The sequence below is a fragment of the Myotis nattereri genome (genome assembly GCF_964212035.1).
Source record: "Myotis nattereri genome assembly, chromosome: 7".
Lineage (NCBI taxonomy): Eukaryota > Metazoa > Chordata > Mammalia > Chiroptera > Vespertilionidae > Myotis > Myotis nattereri.
This window is the reverse complement of record NC_138082.1, coordinates 22,325,213-22,345,379: the sequence shown is the minus strand read 5'-3', so window position 1 is coordinate 22,345,379 and position 20,167 is coordinate 22,325,213. Positions and strand designations below refer to the sequence as shown.

At 54.1% G+C, this 20,167-nt stretch overlaps 2 protein-coding genes across 2 annotated transcripts in view; both read left to right on the top strand.

Annotated features, from left to right (window-relative positions):
- The window catches only part of CFAP65 (cilia and flagella associated protein 65), a gene marked incomplete at its 5' end in the record, with an annotated part of 34,268 nt that extends 27,903 nt beyond the window's left edge, over positions 1–6,365 (top strand). The window contains 9 exons of the mRNA XM_081096001.1: positions 1,026–1,169; positions 1,360–1,473; positions 1,628–1,735; positions 3,219–3,263; positions 3,455–3,657; positions 4,083–4,211; positions 4,749–5,255; positions 5,933–6,064; positions 6,186–6,365. Coding sequence (XP_080952127.1) covers positions 1,026–1,169; positions 1,360–1,473; positions 1,628–1,735; positions 3,219–3,263; positions 3,455–3,657; positions 4,083–4,211; positions 4,749–5,255; positions 5,933–6,064; positions 6,186–6,306 — 1,503 coding nt within the window. The 3' untranslated portion in view covers positions 6,307–6,365. The remainder of the gene's footprint in view (positions 1–1,025; positions 1,170–1,359; positions 1,474–1,627; positions 1,736–3,218; positions 3,264–3,454; positions 3,658–4,082; positions 4,212–4,748; positions 5,256–5,932; positions 6,065–6,185) is intronic.
- Positions 6,366–14,353: 7,988 nt separating this feature from the next.
- Positions 14,354–18,773, top strand: CRYBA2 (crystallin beta A2; the record flags this gene model as incomplete). The annotated part of the gene is given in 10 exon segments (XM_081096000.1): positions 14,354–14,364; positions 14,788–14,865; positions 15,907–15,974; positions 15,977–16,051; positions 16,054–16,072; positions 16,797–16,938; positions 18,027–18,169; positions 18,626–18,671; positions 18,675–18,683; positions 18,687–18,773. Coding segments are annotated over 10 exon segments (678 nt in total).
- Between the last annotated feature and the right edge of the window lie 1,394 nt (positions 18,774–20,167).

The window sequence follows — 20,167 nt, the reverse complement described above, 5'->3', positions numbered from 1 at the left end:
ACCAGACTTCCTCCAGATTTAGGAGGCAGCACCAGCTCCATGGGAGGCTTACCCTGCCACCTAGTGACCACAGGTGTTCCTGCTCAAGCCAGTCCACCCTCTTCTCTGGGCATTAGGGTGAGGTTACTAGAAGACGTAGAAAGAAGGGGTAGATAATACCTAGGGCTCTAAGGTATTATTTTCAAACAGAACAGCCCACCCCTGGACCTAGATGGATTTGCTGAAAGATATCTAGAGTCACTAACACTACCTTTAGTTCACATACTCCTCACTGTTGGGAGGTCTGACCCATTCATCCATCCACCCATCTATCCATCTCCTCACTGACCTGTATGCCAGTTTACTCATCCATGTATCCATCCATCCATGCAGTTCTCCATCCATCCTTCCAGGCACCATCTAATCATTACCCGCTCCTATATCTGCCTGTCCACCCTTCCACCACTACCCTTTTGGACTCTTACTGCAGGATAAGCACTTTGGAGGCCATGGGGACACAGAGAAGAGTCCGACAAAGTCCAAGCCCTGGAAGCACTCAGTCTGGACAGAGAAAGTGTTCCTTTCATGTGGCCTCAAGCCTTCCCAGACACCCCTATAACACAGCTCCTGTTCCGTGCCCAGTGACAACAACAACAGCTGGTCACCCATTAATTTATAACCATCCTTCAGGGCCTCAAACAATTTCTTTATTTCTGTCTTCTTTAAGCAAATTCTGATTTCTCAGCCTTTCCAAGCCCATTTTAATGGTCAAAATCATAGGATTCAGAGTAAAGCTAGGTTTACCCAAGCTTCACCTGTGAGAGACCTTTGGAGAAAATATTTATGCTGTCTCAACCTTAGCAGCATATCTGTAAAATGGGAATAGCAGTAGAACCTGTATCCTAGGGCTATTGGGAGGATCAAATGCATGTAAATTGCCTACCACGGTACCTGGACTGTTGAAAGCACTCAGTAATCGGTAGTGGTTGCTCTAATTATTATTTTTTCACATCCCAAAGTTGCTGTTGTGTTGTCTCCACCAATAGGATGTCTTCCTGTCCCAGTCTCACGTCTCCCTGGGAAATATTCCTGTGCAGAGCAAGTGCAGCCGCCTGCTGTTCCTTAACAACGGCTCCAAAAATGAGACAATTGTCTTTGCCTGGCAACTGAAGCCTCTAGACTTCGGGGAGGTGAGAGCCGCTTGTGTCCACAGATTCTGAACCTCCAGCAGAGTTCCAGACCTACCCCCTTGTCCCATCTCATCCCACCCCATCCTATTCCCTCCCATCCATACACCCCATCCCACTTCATCCCATACCATCTCATCTTGTCCCATTCCACCTCTGTGAAGCTCTAGAGACTCCTTCCCCAAACCAACAGGTGTCCGTGAGCCCCATGAAAGGGAAGGTGGCTCCGGAAGAGACGATCCCATTTGTGGTAACTCTGAAGGCCTCAGTGCATGCCAGTTTCTACAGCATGGACCTGGTATGCAAGGTAGGATCAGCCCCAGAAAGAAGCTGAGTTAGAGCACAACTCCCAGCCCTATTAGATCCCCAGATCCCCAGGGTGAACCAGCTCCTGGAAGGGCAGGGGGCCCACAGCAAGCTGCCCAGACCTTAGGCTTCTCTGTCCTTGTCCTGTGCCGCAGGTGTACCGGCAGGACCTCCTGAAGGAGTTCCAAAAGGAACTGCAGGAGTGGCAGGATGAGAAGGTGCGGCAGGAAGTGGAGTTCACTATCACAGATAGGAAAGTGAAGGTGAGGAGGGCAGAATGGGCCTTGAACACCATAGATATTTCTGATTGGCCTTACCAGAGATGACAGAAGTAATGATCTGAGGGGGTCTTACATGCAAAACTGGCCAGCCTGCCTTAAGAGAGTAGATTTCTTTCATTAAACTAATCATAATATCTCCCCAAGAGACTCTTTGGATACAGAAGGCTGGCTGACCATCCTGCTTCATGTAGCTAGTACTTAACAGGTGCCTTTGAAGTGCTGGGTACTAGGGACCAGAGGAAACAAGGTAGAGCTCACCTTCTGATGGAGAACAGTGCAGCACGGTGGGTTCGGGTGTAGACTCTGGGAACAGGTGCCCCGTTTGGATAATTTCTAGCTCTGTGAACTTGATCAAATTATTTAACCTCTCAGTTCCCTCAACTGTAAACTGGGGGGGGGGGGGTAATATGACATCTGGGATTGGCTTCAAGATAATTCAGAGGTGGGGGAGAGATGAGACAAGATTGGCTGTGAGTTGCTAATTATTGAAGCTGGGTGGTGGGTAATGGAAGAATGAAGATTCTTTGTATACAAATTTATATATGTCTGAAATTTCCCAAGGTTAAAAATGAAAGTTTTCAAAATATTTTAAGTGTGAGTAAAATATTATCTGCTTTGAGCGCTCTTTGGGGGATCAAATGAGTTAATACATGTAAAGTGCCTCCCCCCCCCGCCCCCCCCCCCGGGTAAGCATTCATTAAACATGCTATGAGCATTTGTCAGGGGAGACCAATGATAAACATAAGACAAAATGTATCTTGGTTCCTCTTCCAATCTCATAGCTTTCTCATGGTAGTATTCATGTTCCTTGATCACCTTTGTGTCCACCACATAGCTTCCAAGGAGGGACTGCTCCCCTCTAAAGCTCTGACCCGCCCTAATTGGCTTGGCTCAGTGGCTAGAACGTCGGCCTGTGGACTCAAGGGTCCTGGGTTCGATTCCAGTCAAGGGCATATACCTTGGTTGCAGGCACATACCCAGTAGGGAGTGTGCAGGAGGCAGCTGATCGATGTTTCTCTCTCATCGATGTTTCTAACTCTCTATCCCTCTCCTTTCCTCTCTGTAAAAAATCAATAAAATATATTTTAAAAAAAATAAAGCTCTGATCCAACCGTGGAGGCAAATCATATCTTGGGGCCACAGAAGAAGGGATTTCTGCATTAAACCTTTTTTTCTGGATTAAATCTTAATAAGAGAGGCTGTTTCCTTATCACACCAAACCACAAAGCTCTGGGGCACAAAGACAAGCCTTTGGGGGCAGCCTACACATATTTGGCGGCACCTCCTCTTTCCTTCAGTTGGATAACTAGATTTTCCTTGTCTTTAGGTTGCACTTTCCTAAGGAAGGTTCTGGAAGAAGGTGTTTCTAGAACTTGGGCAAGTTCAAGAGGGCAGCAGGTCCTGGCATTGGCTTCAGTCCTCTAGGCCTCTTGTATCCTAAGCAGGGGTCTCTTTGCTTTCACAGAAAAGGGCGTATTATGAAGCCTATGAGCCTGTGAGGAGGTACAAGGTAAAGCAATAAGTCCCAGGACCATCTCCTTGGATAACTTGAGAGGGTCTTTGCTCGCTCTCAAAGATACCTCCAACCCCTGGTCCAGCCTCCTAGAGGGGTAGAGTCAAACCCCTGCACGGCCCAAAGACCATTGGTGATGGGAGTACAGTCCTGAAGCCCCTGCCATCATTGCCTCCCTCTTCCCAAAGACGCTGCCCCCCATCAAGAAACAGCAGTCTTTCGACCCACCCACCAGCTGGAATCTTAGGATCCCAAAGGAGGAGACATCCTGGCCATGTCCCCAGCCACCCTCGCCAGGCATGCTCTACCTGGGCCTCACTGCCCGCGCCCATGCCATCGACGACTTCCTGGACAACTTCTTCTCTGACTTTCCCCGACACTTCTTGTACCGGTGAACTCTCAGGGAGTGAGGGGTCTCCTTCCTCTACTTTCTACCCTCCTCCCTCTCCAGAACAGGGGCTGCCCAGACCCAGCCCTTACTGAGGGCTGGAACAGGTGCAGTGGCAGGGGTGGGGGAGATTGGGGCTAATATGGCATTGTTGGGCCCAAGATGCCCCCATTACTGCTAAAGCCCACATGCAGAGGAGGCAAAGAGCCAGAGGCCTCTAGGGACCCCACCTAGGCTTCCCCATCCCTCCTTCCTTCCTTTCCAACTCGGAGCCTCTCCAGGTCCTGCATCAACTCTGAGGGTTGGGTTTAGTTCCCCAAAGGCAGTAGCACTATGTCGTCTTGACTGGGAGGCCACCACCACTGCTCGTGCCCCCAGTCCCTGCATGGTGGCTTGTCCAGGCCACTCAATGTCATGGCTCACCCCAGGATGCTGCCAAAGAGGACGGGCGTCAGGGAGGAGTCAGAGGCTTCTGAGAAAGAATCCACTGACACGTGGGCCCCTGTCTCCAAGCAGAAGAAGCAGCTTTTGGTTGACTGTCTCACCACCATCATCAGGTGACTGTCCACCCTGTGGACCCTAACCCTCATTTCTCCAGCCCATTCAGTCAATTCTGAGTTCACTCACAGCCGCTGAAGTCCTAGCCCTTCCTTTCCTGAAAAATAAAATTTCCTCACAAGATCCTTCCATTGATGGCCCCAGGCTCTCTAGGATGGTACAGCTCCAGTAGACCTGGATGGAGGGATCATCAAGGCTGGGTCCCAAGTTCTGCCCTGTCCACGGCTGGTAGATGATGTCTAGAGCCAGTTCACATTCTCCTCGGGGTTCCTGTCCCTCATGTGTGTAACTCAGACTTCCTGGCTCTGTCTCTACCATATAATGTTCACCTCTAAGACTCCATGGGGTCCAGAGATACCTTCCTCTAAAGAAGGATAGGGGTAGGAGCAATGGACCAAGGGCTTCCCTCCCCCACTTAGCTCCTGTTTGTGGACACAGTAGGCGAGAACCACTACTTGGGGAACACTGAAACCAAAGCCTCACAGGGGGCCACAAGGCCTCTCAGTGAGAACCTTCTCTTCCTCCCTGCCATCCAGGGGCCTGCTGGAAGATAAGACCTTCCATGAAGCCATGGACCAAAGCCTAGTGGAGCAGATTCCTTACTTTTGCCAGTTCTGGAGTGAGCAGTCAGCCAGGTTCATGGCCCAGTCCAGCAGCCTGCACATAGGCCCAGGCCTGTTTCTGTCCTCCAGCAGCTTGGGGGACAAGGAAGGCAAGGAGCAGGAGGAGGACAAATGGGAGCTGGGGGAGGAAGATGGGGAAGAGGTGAAGGAAGAAGAGGAAGAGGAAGAGGAGGAAGAGGAAGAGGAAGAAGAGGAAGAAGAAGAGGAGAAAGAGAAGAAAGAGGAGGAAGAGAGCAGCAAAGAGGAGCCTGTGGAGGATGAAGAGATGATGAAGGTGAAGGAAGAGAAGTCGACCTGGACGGAGACCGAAACCACACAGCAGCCTTCGTCCCAGGAGTCCCTGAAATGGTGGTGGCAGCAGCAGCTGAAGATCATAATGAAGGAGGAGCGAGAGCAGGATGAGAAGATGGCCATCAGCAGGTGAGCAGCCAGACCCAGGTGGGGGTTTGGAGGAGGGCTGTGTGCAGAAGGATCCTTCCTGCCAGACAGTGGTATACTGGGGTGGCCTCCTGTGCACATGTCTTCCAACTGAGTGTTCAACGGTTGGAAGAGTAAGGCCTGGGTGCGAGTATTTGCAGAACGGCAGTCTGGGCTTTAATTTTTTTCTCCAAGACCTGCCTGTTAACATTCACCATCATACCACTTCAAGGAGAGCAGTTACAGTCTTCAAGATCTCTTAAACGGGTTTCTAGAGCCAGGAGAGAAGTTCCACCTCCTCTTGTACCACTTTCCCTGGGACTCCAGGTTGAAGAAAGCTCCGTGGTTGCTTTCTTTTGGGGTTGGGATTCCCTAGGCCCCTGTAGTCCCTTCTGTACATTCTCATTGTTGGATGCCTTTCCCCAAACGTGGCCGAGAGATGTGGACTACAATTGCCTGGGTTCGAATCACACTACTGTGCCAGCAACGTGACACTTGACACCTTGGGCTCTGTAAGTGTCGGGAAACTTGGAACAGGATGCCGCCTAGTGCTGGGAGGGTGGGGAGGTCGATGAGCATCCAGGCAGAGCACGTGGCACACGGCACAGCACCGAGAGGCCAGCAGAGAATGTGATTGTGGTGGGTGACAGCGCTGACACCTACCCTCTGGTCCCCCGCAGGCTCCCGGCTTTCGCCAACCTGCAGGAGGCGCTGCTGGAGAACATAATCCAGAACATCCTAGTGGAGGCGAGCAGAGGGGAGGTGGTGCTCACCTCGCGGCCGCGCGTCATCGCTCTGCCGCCGCTCGGCAGGTGGGGGCACCCCGGCCAGCGCCGCGTGGACGGCAACGGAGGGGTGTGAGGGGAGGTAGGGACGGGCAGGTTTGGTCCCAAATCTCGCCCTCGCCCCTACCCGGGGCTTTCTGTCTTCCAGGATTCCGACTCTAGACCTGCTGCAGGGGGCGCCCCAAACAGCGGTGCCTCGGCCGGTGCCGCCGCTCCCTGCCGACACTCTGCGGGCGCCAGCGCCCAGCCCCTTCGATTTGCTTCGATAGGTTCTAACCGGTCCCCTCTCCACCGCCCCACCAGTAAAGCATCTAGCTTTTTAATTTTTATTTGTTTCTTTCTATATCTGTTTTTATTTCCCCAACGCGGGAGCAACTCGCACTGGGTTTGCTACGAAGCAGATGGTGGGAGCGGCTGTGGAGTGCCGCAACTCATCGGAGACCTAGGGGCTGGCTGGGAGACTGTCCTCTCCACTCCACACCGAGGCTCGGCGCTGGATCTGGTCAGGCCAGGGGAGGGCGCTTTGGTTGGGGTCCGACTGGCCTTAAACACAGTGTAGCCAGGTGGACAGAAACTGAGCGCCAGGCCTGGTCAGTGCAGCAGGTGGCCTCGGGTCGAGGTGACCTCTCCGAGGCCTGGCCACTCCGCCCTTAGCCTTTTTTTTCCAGCAGCTGCGGGGCTCCTGGGGCTCTGCTAATAGACTGGAAAGGGAAACCGAAGGGCTTCGAGGAGGACCAAGTTACTAGAGACACTGGGGCGCCGGTGTAGGTCTCTATTAGACAGAGGGCCACAGTCTCTACCAGCGACTCGCGTCATAACTGAGTCCCCTGACCAGGGGTGTCCCGCCTTCCCTGAGACACCCACCTCCGCTCCCCTAACCTCCGCCAGGCAGCCTGTGTCCTTTGCTCTTCTGCTCTTTGGCTCCTCCCATCCTCTCTCCCCATCCCCCGCTAGAGGCAAGTGGGTGGAAAAGTGACATCTGGTGTTGTTCCAGAGGCGCCCAGGTCCCCAACACTCCCCCCGCCCCCCGCCCCCCGCCGCCAAGGCCTGGAGGAGCTCTGGCCCTGGAGCCCAGCCGGGGCGGGGAGGGGGTTGGGGCGCTCCGCCTCCTCTGAGTCAATATTTGCCCCGAGCAAACGAGGCCCGGACAGGTGTGAGTGTGCGTGTGTGTATGTGTGTCTAGGGGCGGGGACTGAAGAGGCCGTATAAGAGGGCGCTGAGCCCGGGCTTTGGCACAAGCTCCGAGGTGTGCGCTGGGGACTTGGCCAAACGGCCCGAGAGGGTGGAGAGTGGCCAGGAAGGGAGGGGCAGGCCAGGTGCGCACCTGCGGTGGCCTCCCTGGCCGCCGACGTGTCAGCCGCAGATGCAGTGCGGCACTGCGCTCGCTCGCGGAAGACCAGGACCGGATCACCAAGGGCCACAGCCAGGCCCCGGGCCCTCCGCTCCCGCCCCGCGACGAGCCCCTCGCACAAACCGGACCTGAGCGTTTTGTTCGTTCGGCTCGCGTGAGGCAGGGGCGGCCTGTCAGCATCCGCCCGGAGGCCCAGCCCCACCGCCACGCAGGCACCTGCCGCCGCCGCCGCCGCTGCCACACGGGTCGGAGAGGCTGTGCGCCGCTCCCAGGCGAGATCCGGCTCCCATCCGGCCCCACCCGCTTTGCCTTGTCCTGCCCTGGTCCGAAACCCCTAGGCTGCCGGGCTCTACTGGGGTAACCAGGCCACAGAGCAGGCTCCACCGGATGGCATAGAGGGCTGTGACCCAGAACAGGAGCCTTTCGGAGGTAGAAACCCAGTTTCTGGTCCGACTCTGTCCCAGCGACTTCTGTGGCCTTGGGCAAGTCGTTCTCGGCCTCTCCTGGGGCTTTCACATTTGCAAAATGAGGATGATGGTCTGGCCTCCCGTGAGTCTTCATATCCTGGTTCCTGGGAAAGTTGGAGGCCCACAAAGGGATTGAAGCAGTAGTGGTGAGATGTGAAGCCGGATGGGGTGGGCTAGAACCATGATGGAGATCAAGTCTCTCCTCCAGATCCCTATGGTACTGCCAGACTGAAGGTTCACTCACTGCCATCTCTCTGGCCTCTCTTTCAGTCTTCCCATGTCCGGTTCCAAGGCACAGCAGCTCACTACCTTCCCCAAACTTCATAGTTCCACAACCTCTTGTTTCAGGATGGGGGAGGGATCTGTGTGGCCCCCAGCATAGCTGAGAGTCCATGAGTCATTAGCTATAATCCAAACCTGGGACAGACCATCTCCCTTTCCAGGGACTCAAAGTGCTAAGATCTGACATAGAGGAGGGGAACAGAGATTGCTCAAGACCCTGGCCTCCTGCTAAGAGACCTTAGAACTGAGGGCTCCACACAAGGCCTTTGGTCAGTCTGAGCCCCTAGCTGAGTCTGTCCTTGACTCCAGGTGTCCTCCATTCCCCTTTCCAAAATTGATGGTGATGCTGAGCCAGCCCTGGATGGAAGGGCTAGTTGTAGATCAGAGGTGGAAGTAAGGCTCTTTGGACAGCAATATGGAGCCCTAGTTCCCCCTTAGGGTGAGGAAGCCTCATGGGGAGGGAATGTATCGCCACACACCCAGGCCTAGGCAGCCCGCAGGGATATGAGAACAAGGGTCAGGAGTCACTGGTCCCTTCCAGCTCTAATCTGGCTGTTGCTGGAGGTGCTTGCTGGCTTGTCCCCCTCTCTCACCCCCCCCCCCACTCCACTGCCACACTTCACACGACCACCCTCAGGCCCCATGGGGATCTGCTGTGTCCTTGTTGCAGAGAAAGAAAGGAGGAGTGGGGATGAGATGGCTCTGACAGATCCCAGGCAGGTCTGGGGAGAGGGGGGCATTACAGATGGGATCTGTGGGCACAGCAGCCGTGTATGGGAAGGAGGGATGCATGGGTCCCAGGCTGGGGTGTGTGCGGTCCCCATTCTGACCTCACTGACCAGGCTTCTGTCCTGGGCTTAGCCCTCTGCTCCTTGCCTGGCACTGAATGATGTGCCTCTTAGGGATTAGGCCTGGCGCTGGCAAGTCCTCCCTGTGTCTTGGAGGGCTTCCTCTCCCCTCCCCTAATCACAGAGGGGGTGCTAGAGCTCCTCCCCTCTGGCTGGGACTCTAGATCCTGGGGCTGCACAACAAAGGTCTCCCTAGAATGATCCCTAAGACACACATAGAGCAGTCCTTTGAGCGGGGCGGGTGTTGTGAAAATGAGGCTACCAGTGGTCTGGGACATGCCCTTATTCCTCTTCCCCCCAGAGCCTAATTTCCCTGGGCCTCTAACCCCCACTCATCATGAAGACCTGCATATCCTGGCCCTGGCCAGGGATCTGTCTCCTCATCCAGGTCCCTCCTCCCCTGCCTGGTCAGGGGCGGAGTCTCTAGGCGCCAGGCAGGCCTGCAGGTGCCAGGCTGCCTGCATAAGGGGGGGGGGGGTGCTCAGCAGCTGGTGTTTGAGGGGGCCCATCCCCCCTCGCCTGTCCAGCTCCCAGCCAGAGCCTGCTTCCTGTCTTCCCTGTCAGCACCCTGGGCAGGGGAGGGAGCAGGAAAAGGGACTGAGCTTGGAGTTCAGGCAGTGGTGGGACTGGGAAACTGCCGACTGGAAATGACACTGGGAAGAAGGATGAGATGAGGGCCAAGAACACAGCCAGAAGACAGACAGACAGAGAGTGCTGCCCAAAGGTGTGTGAGAACCATAAGGGAAATTTCAAGGCCCAAGAGACTGCAGACACCCCCCCCACACACACACACACACATACACCCACAATGAAAGCAAAAGCTAGAGAGAGACCTGAGAGAGAGGCAGAGACCACCTGAGAGAACCCAAAGAGGGACAGAGACAATGTGAGATAACAGAGATGTACACTTAAAAGAGATGGAGGGATTTAGAGATGGAGGGTCAGAGGTCAGGTAACCAGAGGTAGAAGGCACAGTATATGTATAAGGAAGGGGAGGTGATGTGGAAACAGCCTTCACCCCATCCCACATTGGTGAGGGGAAATTGCCTCCAGAAGAGGAGAAAGTGTGGTTTCTATGTGGGCTGCAAATAGGACAGCCAGGGCTGGAGGTGGGAGTGACACCCTCTTTGGGGGACCAGTCTCTCCCCATTAAGAAGCAGAAGCCAAAGAGGGGCAAGACTCAGGCCATGAGTGGGGCATGATCTGACTCCATCTCTCCCCCTTTCTCTCTTGGCCACAGCTGGACTGAAAAACAGACAACTGGCAGCTGCCCTGCCTCCACTGTCCACCTGCTGATTCTGGCCCAGCCTCGGAGCCTCTGGGTGTGGAAGCTGCCCAGGATCTAGAAAGAGTGGGGGACCTGGGCTTGGAAGCAAGGGGGGGGGGGGCGTTCATACCCAGGTACTAATCCCCATCAGGCCAAGGCAGAAGCGGAGGCTCAATGACCTTCTTAGAGATTAGTCCCCATGGTGACAGCAGGCAACTCGCCCCCTCACACTGGCTAGGTTTGAGAGGGTGGGGGGGGAAGCTGGGTAGGAAGAGCGTGTAACCTTCCTGAGGCATCACGGGATCACAGAAATCATGACTGGGAGGCCCCTCCGGGATCAGCAGTTAGCTTAGTTTACAGGTACAAAACTGAGGGCCCCAAGAGGGGAAGTGCCCTGCTTAAGACCACATATAAAGCCAGAAAAGGTGTGGGGACCAGAAGTCAGATCTCCAGTTTCACTCCCAAGCATTCTTTCCAGAATAGCAGAGGCCTGAACAAGAACAAAGGATTGGGATACTCCCCTCTGACCTTCCCAGTCCTCCCAAACAGGTCACAGCAGAGTGACAGGAATGGGGTGAGGCAGAAAGGCTCCTCATCCTGAGTGCTAGGCTGGCTTCCACAGGCAAGTGTGGGAAAGGGGATGCAGATCCCAGACTTATGCTTGCTGCCCTGGCTCCTCTCTTCTCCCCATCCCAGCCCCAGGGGGTGGGCAGAACCATGAAGCAACGCCAGTTATAAACACAACAGGAACAGCTAACATTTATTGGGTGCATACAGCAGGCTGTGTTTTACATGGATTTAAATCTTCACAGCAGTTTTTAAGACTATTATTCCCATTTTACAGAGGGAAAAGCTGAGAAATAGAGTACAAGTTCATCTAACTTATAAGCAGTGGAGCTTGGATTTGAACCCAGGCAGCAGTGTAACTCCAGAGCCCATCTTCAGTGTATGATGATGGGTGGGTGGCTGAGATGATCTTCCCTAGGTGACCATGAGCGGGATATGTGCATGTGAAGGTGCATACTCAGGCGTCACTCCAACACTCAGCACAGTGCCTGGCACATAGTACATCTTACTAAATATTTGAGAAATGAGTGAGCACTGTCAGCGCATCAATGAGTGTGACTTTGAGGTGTTTATTAAATGCTAGGATGTTTACCTGTGGTGCATGTGGGACCCATCCATGTGCCTGTACTGTGTGAACATGTGTATGCGTGCACACACTCCCGGTTGCCCTGTGCCAGCCTGTGCCTTTGTGTCTGGGTGAGTGGGTAGTGGTAAAAGCTGCCTTCCATCTCCCTGGATGGTGGCCAGCTCTCTATCCCTACTGAGGGGCTCTGTTTATAGCAGGATAAGACAATGGGTCTGTGTGGGTGGGGCTCCCACCCCTTCAAGACCCACCTCTTTGAGGCCCAGCTGTTGGACCCCGCTGGGGCTGAGCTGGTCTCTCACTGTTATCTCTGTCTCCCAGGAGACCAGGCCTCACAGCCCCAGGGAAAGTGCTCATCTGCCTGTTCCTGGCTCCAGACCTGGGGTGGGGGCAGGGAGTGGAGGAGCAGAGCTGCAAAGGAGGGGCTGGTGATGGTACAAGGGTGCAAGAGGGCACCATTCACAGAATTTGCATCTTCAGTCACCAAAGCCCTGGCTGATTTCCCAGTGAAATGAGGGGTAAGGGTGAGAGCAGGCTGATTTGATAGGACAAGGGCCACCAGGCACTTCTCAGCTGCCCAACAGGACTGAGAAGTTGGGCCTTTTATGGGATGGGGCTCTATATGAAGGAGACATCACTTCTCTGGGGATTCTCAGGGCCTTTAACTGGGATGGGGACCTGGGTGAAAGGCCAGGATTGGGTCTGAGGGTTTCTTTGTTGGATCTACATGTCCCCATATAGGATGGGGGTATGAGTGGGATCTACAGGAAACAGAACTGGGTCTAAGGCTTTCTGTGTGAGATCTTAGGGTGCCTTATGAGATGGGTGTTTGGGTAGAATCATAAGTGGGGGAATGTCCTGAGGATTTCTCTGTGGAACTTTGGTCCCCATAAGAGATGAAGAGCCCTAGCCGGTTTGGCTCAGTGGATAGAGCATCGGCCTGCTGACTGAAGGGTCCCAGGTTCGATTCCGGTCAAGGGCATGTACCTGGGTTGCGGGCACATCTCCAGTAGGGGGTGTGCAGGAGGCAGCTGATCGATGTTTCTCTCTCATCGATGTTTCTAATTCTCTATCCCTCTCCCTTCCTCTCTGTAAAAAATCAATAAAATATATATATTTTAAAAATGAACTGGATGGGTTCTCTGAGGTGATGAGACCTCTATGAGATCTTGAGGTCTCTTGAAAGTGTGGATGTGGGGACACTTTTTTGTTTGTTTGTTTTGTCTTCCTAACTCTCCCTGTCCACACCTAAAGGCCAAGGCTGTGGCTGTGGAGGAGGCAGCAATGAGGGTGCTGAGCTGGCAAACAAAGCCACCTGTGCATCCACCCTCAGGAAGCTCTGGGCAAAACTGATCTGGGAAAACAAACAGGGCCAGCTGCTGGGGGATTGGGAGGGGGGCTAGGAGGGGGTTGGATGAAGGGAGACTGGGGCACTGGAGCTGGACCAACCTAATGGGCAAAGAAAGGAAGCTGGGAGGGGGTCCATAGTACAGCAAAGGGACAGAAACCCAGAGTCCCATTCTGGCACACCAGGTGGGGACCCCTGACAGCCCCTTTCTTGCTCCTTTCCCTCAGTGGTTCATTCTTTCCTTTCTCCCTCAACTTTGAGGTCCAGAGTCAGGGAGGGGACCCTGACTGGGGAGATCTTGAGAGAAGTCTAGAGGTCTTCTGGGCAACTAGCTATTGGCAGTGCTTGGTGGGTATGCAGACAGCTAGAATGAAAAGCTGTGGACTGTAGGGTGGGGGCAGTGGTACCTATACACCATCTTCCTGATGAGGAAGCTGAGGTACAGGGGCGGGGAGAGGCTGGCTAGTGCCCCACAGCTTCATAGTGCAAGCCAAGATGGGAACTTAGGACTAGAAGAGGAGCAGTGGCCCTGCTCACCCCACACACAGGGTCCCCACGCCAAATCTCAGCCGGACTCCTAATTCTAATTGGATCTCAGCTGTACTACTACCACCACTTCCCCCAAGTCTTTGAAACACACACACACACACACACACACACACACACTCCCTCCTGCGGAATACAGTCTTCTGATCTGACCAACACCTGGACTGGAAACAGCCCTCCCAGGTGGAGCCCCAACTTCAGGGGCATGCCCAGACCCTGAACCCCAGCTCCTGTAAACACAGCGTCCAGTCTGACAGACACCCCGCAGCCTTGGTTCTAACACCCGGGCTCGCGTCACCGACCGGGCGAAGACGCACAGCCTGACACACTCTCAATGAGCGCCCGCCACCCCTCCCAACCTCAACCTCCTTCCAGCTGCCTCTTCCACCAGCCCGGCGGCTTCAGCTTCCCTCCCAAAGCGGCCCGTCCGCGCCTCCTGGTGGCTGAATCCAGAATTCTACAATAGAGATAGGGGAGAAAGGCAGAAGGGAGGGAAAGAGAAATTGGGTTCCTCACCTCGCACTGCTGCCATAGTCCCGATTTGGGAAGCCAAGGCAAAAGGCCAGGACACCGAGTCCAGGATTGGTTCTTGCCTCCCTTGATAGTTTGTATTTCTCCCTTATGGTTTTGGGGAAATTATGGTCTCTTTGTGTCTCTCCAAACCTCCTCGAGGGCAGGGAGTCAGGGGACTGGGCATGGTCTGACCCATCCCCAATCAAACCTGGCCATGGTTCCCTGCTCTGACTTAAACCCTCCTAACTTGGACTTTATTCCCCATGTTGTAGGACATTCACCTTCACATACACTGTGATCCTCAAGCACAATTCCTTGCCAGTAAGAGAGAGACACAGGGGAGGGGAGACTTTGGCTGCCCTCAGCACCTGTTCTTGGCACTCCAGAACTTCAGGGTGGGGAACTTGGTAGGATGGGCAAACCATTATTCCTGCACTCTCATTGTAGAATTTCCTCTACACCCCATCCCCACTGGACATTTGACCCAACCTGACCACCTTATTCACTCATTCAAGATTTACTCAGCGCCTACTTTGTGTCCAGCATGGTGCTAAGGTTTGAAAATAACAAAACTGACACAGCCTGCTTAAAAGGAGCTTACATTTGGTCTAAAAGAAGACACTCAGCACACCCATAAACACTCATAAACAAAAAAAATGAAAAAGATTTACAGTGACAAATGATACAAAGAAAACAGGGTGATGTGATGGACAGTAAATGTCAGAAACAGGGTCACCCATGCCAAGATCATGTGACTGGGACACTCGAGGGAATGAATGGGGAACAGCAGATGCAAGGGCACAGAGGTGGCTAGAAATCCTGCTGCAAGTTGTGAGGAAATGTCTTCCTTGGGGCCTCCCTTGGGGCCCCAAACCTTTCACCTCTTTCCCTCACCCCAGCTGGCGGGGATTGGGGGCGAGGGCCTAGTCAAAACCGAAACCCAGGTTCACATCTCAGCTGGGACACCTCCTCCACCAGCTTCCGCAGGACCGTCCTAAGCTGCCGCTTCTTCTGTGAAGTGCAGGGCACGAACAGCTCCGACCTCTCGGATATGGTGTGAGAATTAGCTGAGCAGAGCGCCTGGCCTGAACTAGGCGATCAGTGATCAGCTGCTGGCTCTCAGGTAGGCGTGGGGACCCCAGCCCAGTCCCTGGAGCTGTCAGGCGGCTGGTAACTACTTTAGCCACTTCCTTAGTTACTATTATTCTAGGTGCTTTGTAAATCCAAGCCCTCCCTCGGGCGGTTCAAATTTCCTGCGCTCAGCACTGCCTTGCGTCCCTCCGCTCAAGAAAATCCAGGAATACAGCGCGGATCTGGGAACTCAATTTGGGAGGAAAGAGGCTGCGATGGAGCCATCTTACAGGGAAGAGCAGACTGAAGGGTGTGAGGAAAATCGCTTTCGGGGAGCCTGTCTATCTCTACCCTAGAGTCGCCCAAAAGAGAGGCCTCGACCTAGGGCTGAAGAAAAGGTAGACTTTAGACATTGGGGAGAACTTTCGTGCCTCCAGTCGGAAATGCGCAATTTCAGTGAGGCCTCTGGGTAGCCTGGTACCTCTAGTCCCGAGGGTCTGGGCCAGGGAGGACGTGTTCTGCTCGAGGTCGCGTGCGCCTTGCCTGGCTATGGCCGCCCCAAAAGAAAAAGCTGAGTCACCCTTGGTTGCAGGGTGCGCGGGACATGTGTCTCAGCACTTTCTAGAGTAATCCCCGAGGACAGGGGCCAGATCCGCAGCTGCGGGAAAGGCCTCGGCTCCTCAGGGCACAGCAGAGCTGACCGCAGCCTGCCCGCTGACTCAGCTCCCCCCAGCCCAGCGGGAGAGGGCGTGCGGAGGGAGGCGAGGCCGAGTATAAAGCCCCGCACGCCCCGCCCCTGCGCAGCCTCTCCATTTCCGTCAGTACCACGCTCACCCGCCTGGTGAATAGTCCGTGCTGGGGCAGGGTCTTTTCAGGGCGGGGGAGGGCGAGATGACAGAAAGCCACTAGCAACCCGGGTCCAGACCCCGGGGCCTTCTCCCTGAACCCGGGTTGGATGGGCCTGGGCCTGGCTCCGGAGGGGGTTCACGAGATGCTGAGCACTTGGTCCTGTCCTTCTTGCCACAGTGGCATGAGCTGCGCCCTCCGCGCCGTCCGGCCAGAGTCTGCCTGCCTCACACTCCGAGAGAAAGAGGACTCCAGGGCCGCCGCGGTCGGCTGTTGAGTGACTGCACGAACACCTGCGAGCGCGGAGGCCTGCGAAGGGTGCGCTCATCAAGGTGGAACGCGGTGTGTGAGTGATCTCCCAGGGGCGGCTGGGCTGCGCGGCTCTGGGCTCCCCTAGCCCAAGTTCCGAGCCTGAGACATCATCTCTCAGCCCTCCGTTCCCCAGTCTGTAAGCCCTGCCTGATAAAGACCCACCAACAGAGGAAACCCTCTGGCCTCCCCCAAATCCCCAGCTGCCTCAAGACCAGTCATACGATAGAGTGCGAGCTAAAAGAATAAAGGTGAAAAGGGAACCTTTGCTGCAGAGGCGGGGGAGCTGTGGGGCCAACTTGAACAATGAAGAGGTTTCCAGTTTAATCTCCTCTCCAAAGTTAGATGGCTCTGCGCTTCATTTAACAAAAGAAGCCAAATCTCTTCCACTGGATCCACCTTGGTCTCCTAGAGCCTGGGCCCTCGGGAGAGCTGACTGTTGTTACCATAGGTTGCTACACCTACTTTTGCAGGCATCTAAATTCTTGATGTAGAAGCACTTGGTTGGGTGATCTTTGTAAGCTGGAAAATTCTTTCCACCCTAAGGACACTGAGTTGGAAGTCTGGACCCCGCAAACCCTGTTCAGGGTGTTTAGCCCTAGAGGAGCTGGTCTGCCATGCAGTGGATGCGTCAGGGAAAGGGCCTGGGATTAGAGGAAAGGATCAGGTTTCTCAATCTTTTCAATCATAGCAACAAGGGGGAGGAGGAGGAAATAGTGCTGCTGGGCAGATGCTTCCCAGCTCCCCTTACCTTTCCCCAGCTGGATGGCCTATGAGTACCCCAATTTCCAGGGACAGCAAATCATTCTGGAGATGCTCCATTCTTGCTGGAGCACCTGGAATGACAGTGGTGGCCACCACAGCAGCGACCAGCTGCTCTCTTTCCGGTCTGTGTTCTGCCGGGTGAGCACAGCTCTCCGCCTCTTCTTCTCCCTCCTAACTCCTGGATCCAGGCCCTGGTCCCACCGTGCTGCCTCCAGAAGGACATCCACTGACTGGGGGTGCGTAAAAAATCTTTCTTAGATGGGTGGTAGTGGCATTACTTCCCAGAACTAGAGGGCTGTCCATAAGATTGGATTGTGGGCCTAAGCCAGATGTTGAATATCAGCACCACGGACAGCGCTGAGTCCATGCCACTCTTGAGAGGCATGGGATTTCTCACATCCAGTTGTGGGCAAGAGTGAGAGAGTGCCTCTGTCATCACACAGCCCTATGAGGTCTGGGTGGCTGCTATTAGCCCCATACACTGCTGTGGAAATGGGGATCAGATGAGACTTAGAACTCAATCCAGGAATCAAGGCTTAGAAAGGTCAGTGTGAGTGTGTGTGTGTGTGTGTGTGTTGTGGTGAAAGGGTTGGTAATAAATCAAATATACTAAAGGGGAGGATCTCACTTCCTGTTTGCGCTGACTTAGGTACCCTGCTGGTGAGGCCAGGGACTGGGAGGTGGAGGGCAGAGAGCAAACATCTCCATTCCAGGAGACCAAGGAGCCTTTCAGGGGGAAGAACCTGGTACTGTGGAAGCCCAGACCAAACCAACACTGATGCCCTGGCCTATCTGTTCTGACTCTGCCATCCAACCCATTAGTTGGGCTGCCCAGGGTTCTGGGCAGGGTTCTGGGTTAGTCAATGAGGCCCTTAGGGAAACTGTCATCATTAATGGACCAGATTTCTCTCAAGACTTCTAATTTTCCTCATGAAAAACAGGTCAATGTCACAAGATACTTTCCAGCCCTGACCTGGAAAGGTCTCTGGGACACCCCCTTCAGTCTCACCACCTCAATCCAAAGCCATAGAAGAGACCAGACCTGGAATCTCTGAGCACCCCAGCTTTTCAGGCTGCTAGGAAGCTAATGGAATAACTGCTAGGAGTGTTTGTGGAGCCTAATTATCTGCACGACCTGTGTTGGCAGTGAAGTGGGGGGAGTGATGCTGAGAATGTACCCATTAACACCTCTTTGGAGGGCTGACCCCTACCTTTCTGTGCCTCAGAACCACAGTGACAGCCCTGTGACACTATTTGAGGGGGACAACTTCCAGGGTTGCAGGTTTGAACACAGCGATGACTACCCATCCCTGCCCTCCATAGGTTGGGCCAGTAGGGATGTGGGTTCCCTTAAAGTCAGCTCTGAAGCGTGAGTCCTGGGACTGGAATAAGGGAGATGAGAAGAACAGAGAGGAGAGTGAGGAAAGGAAATGGGCATGCTAAAAGACATAGTAAGAGAGATGGAGACTGGAGGACAGAGGGAAGAGAGGTGATGGGAGACTTGGAGGGAAGCAGAAGAAAGTGAAATGGTGGAGATTGTCTGGGAGGGAGGGGCAGGTCATAGGAGTCAGGGGAACAATATAGGGATGGGGAAAATATTAAAAACTTGGATGAGGAGGCAGTGGAGGGCAGGAATAGGGGACATGGTCAGGAAGGTGATAGGAAGATATGGACCAGTGAGCAGGGCAGGAAGAGATCTATGTAGGAAAGCAATGGTGTTGGAGCTGAGGGTTGGGAACTGTGAAAGGAGGACTACTACTAATGGAGGACATTGATGGGGCAGGGGCAGAGCCTACTTACCACCCTTTTGCCCTCGCTGGTCTAGGTGGGTGGCCTACCAATACCCAGGCTACCAGGGTTACCAGTATGTATAGGAGCAGGACTAGCATGGCAGGGAGCTCCATACCTACAGTGAATTTGGCACACAGGTCCATACTGGGCAGCTGCAGTCCATTCGAGGAGTACAGCAATAGGCCATAGGGCCCCAACACCTCTCCTGAGGACCCTCAATAAAGCCTCCTGAACCTGCCTGCCCTCTTGCCTCTTTTTTTGTGTCTTGCTTTCTGATTTCCATCCTCATCTTTCTGAGGGTCCTTCCCTGCCAACCTGACTCTCCCTTCAGGCTTCAGGACCTTTGATTATGGAGCATAACTGAATTAGAGTGTGGCTAGACTCATGGGGCTGAGAGGAAACTGCTGGGAAGAGTCTTGGGTATCCTGTTAACTACAACTAGTCCCATACCACTCCTTGGTAAAGGCCCATCAGCTTGGAATGGACACTGTGGCCACATGGCACTGTTGCCATCCCCTGGTTGGAGTGCACACAGCTCCACAGCAGGATTTAATGCTGCATTTCAGTCCTGGGACAGGCACCACCATGCAGGGCAGGGCCTCTCTGCAGGAGCTCTGTTGGGTTCAACTTTAACCCCTACGGCATTTCCAGTCTTTATTGTCACCTCCCTCCCTTTTTGGCTAGAGAAGCCTGCATCCTTTTCCCAGCCTTATAAAATCTCTGCCTTACAGAAAAGCAAGAGTGTGAGAGGAGGAATTAGTGGGAGGTTTCACTGTCTACCAGGACCTTCTAAGGGGGAGACTTCCTCTCTCTGAACAGAGCCTCCAGACCCTTTGTCTGAATAATAACGATCCCTCACATTGTTTGAACTCCAGCATTTTCATACCCCTCCTCCTTACTGTTCCAAACAACTCACTCTTCATTCTTCCTCTTCCTTTCCACTCTTAGGAGAACTGGTGAGCTGGAGAGGCAACCCCTCAGCCACTGACTACAGTGAGCTTGGGTTATGGAGCAGGTAGCAGAAGCCCACAGATATGGCAGGACTGAGTGTGGCAGCAGCCACCAGAGCCCCTGCCACCAATGTAGTTTCTTCCTAGTTTCCTCTTTTGTCCAGGTAATAACACCCTCAGTCCCACAGAGGCAGGACCTCCAAGGCTCTGGGGACTCCTCTCATCATGTCCCTCCCTCAGGAATGCTTGTGTTTTCCAGACCCTAGTGGGCTTATCAATGCGGAGGGGTGGCTCAGATCATTGCCCCAACTGAGGGGAGGCAGGGTGATGTTGAAAAACAGTCAGACTTGGACCTGGCAGTCCCCTCGGGTCCAGCTGTGCAGTCAGGCATCTGCTCCCTGGGGGAAGAGCCCTGAACTAGAAGTCAGAACACCAGAAGTCAGACCCAATCACATACCACCCCTGAGCTTCGATTCCCTCTTTTGTAAACTGGGGCTAGTGATCCCTGCCTTACCTGTGTCACAGGGATGTTTGGAGGATTCGTTGAGAACCCCCTGAAAATGCTGGTGGTGTTATGGAAAAGCACTGGGGCAGTCAATTAGGACCCTCCTTTCCTTCCCCTGTCT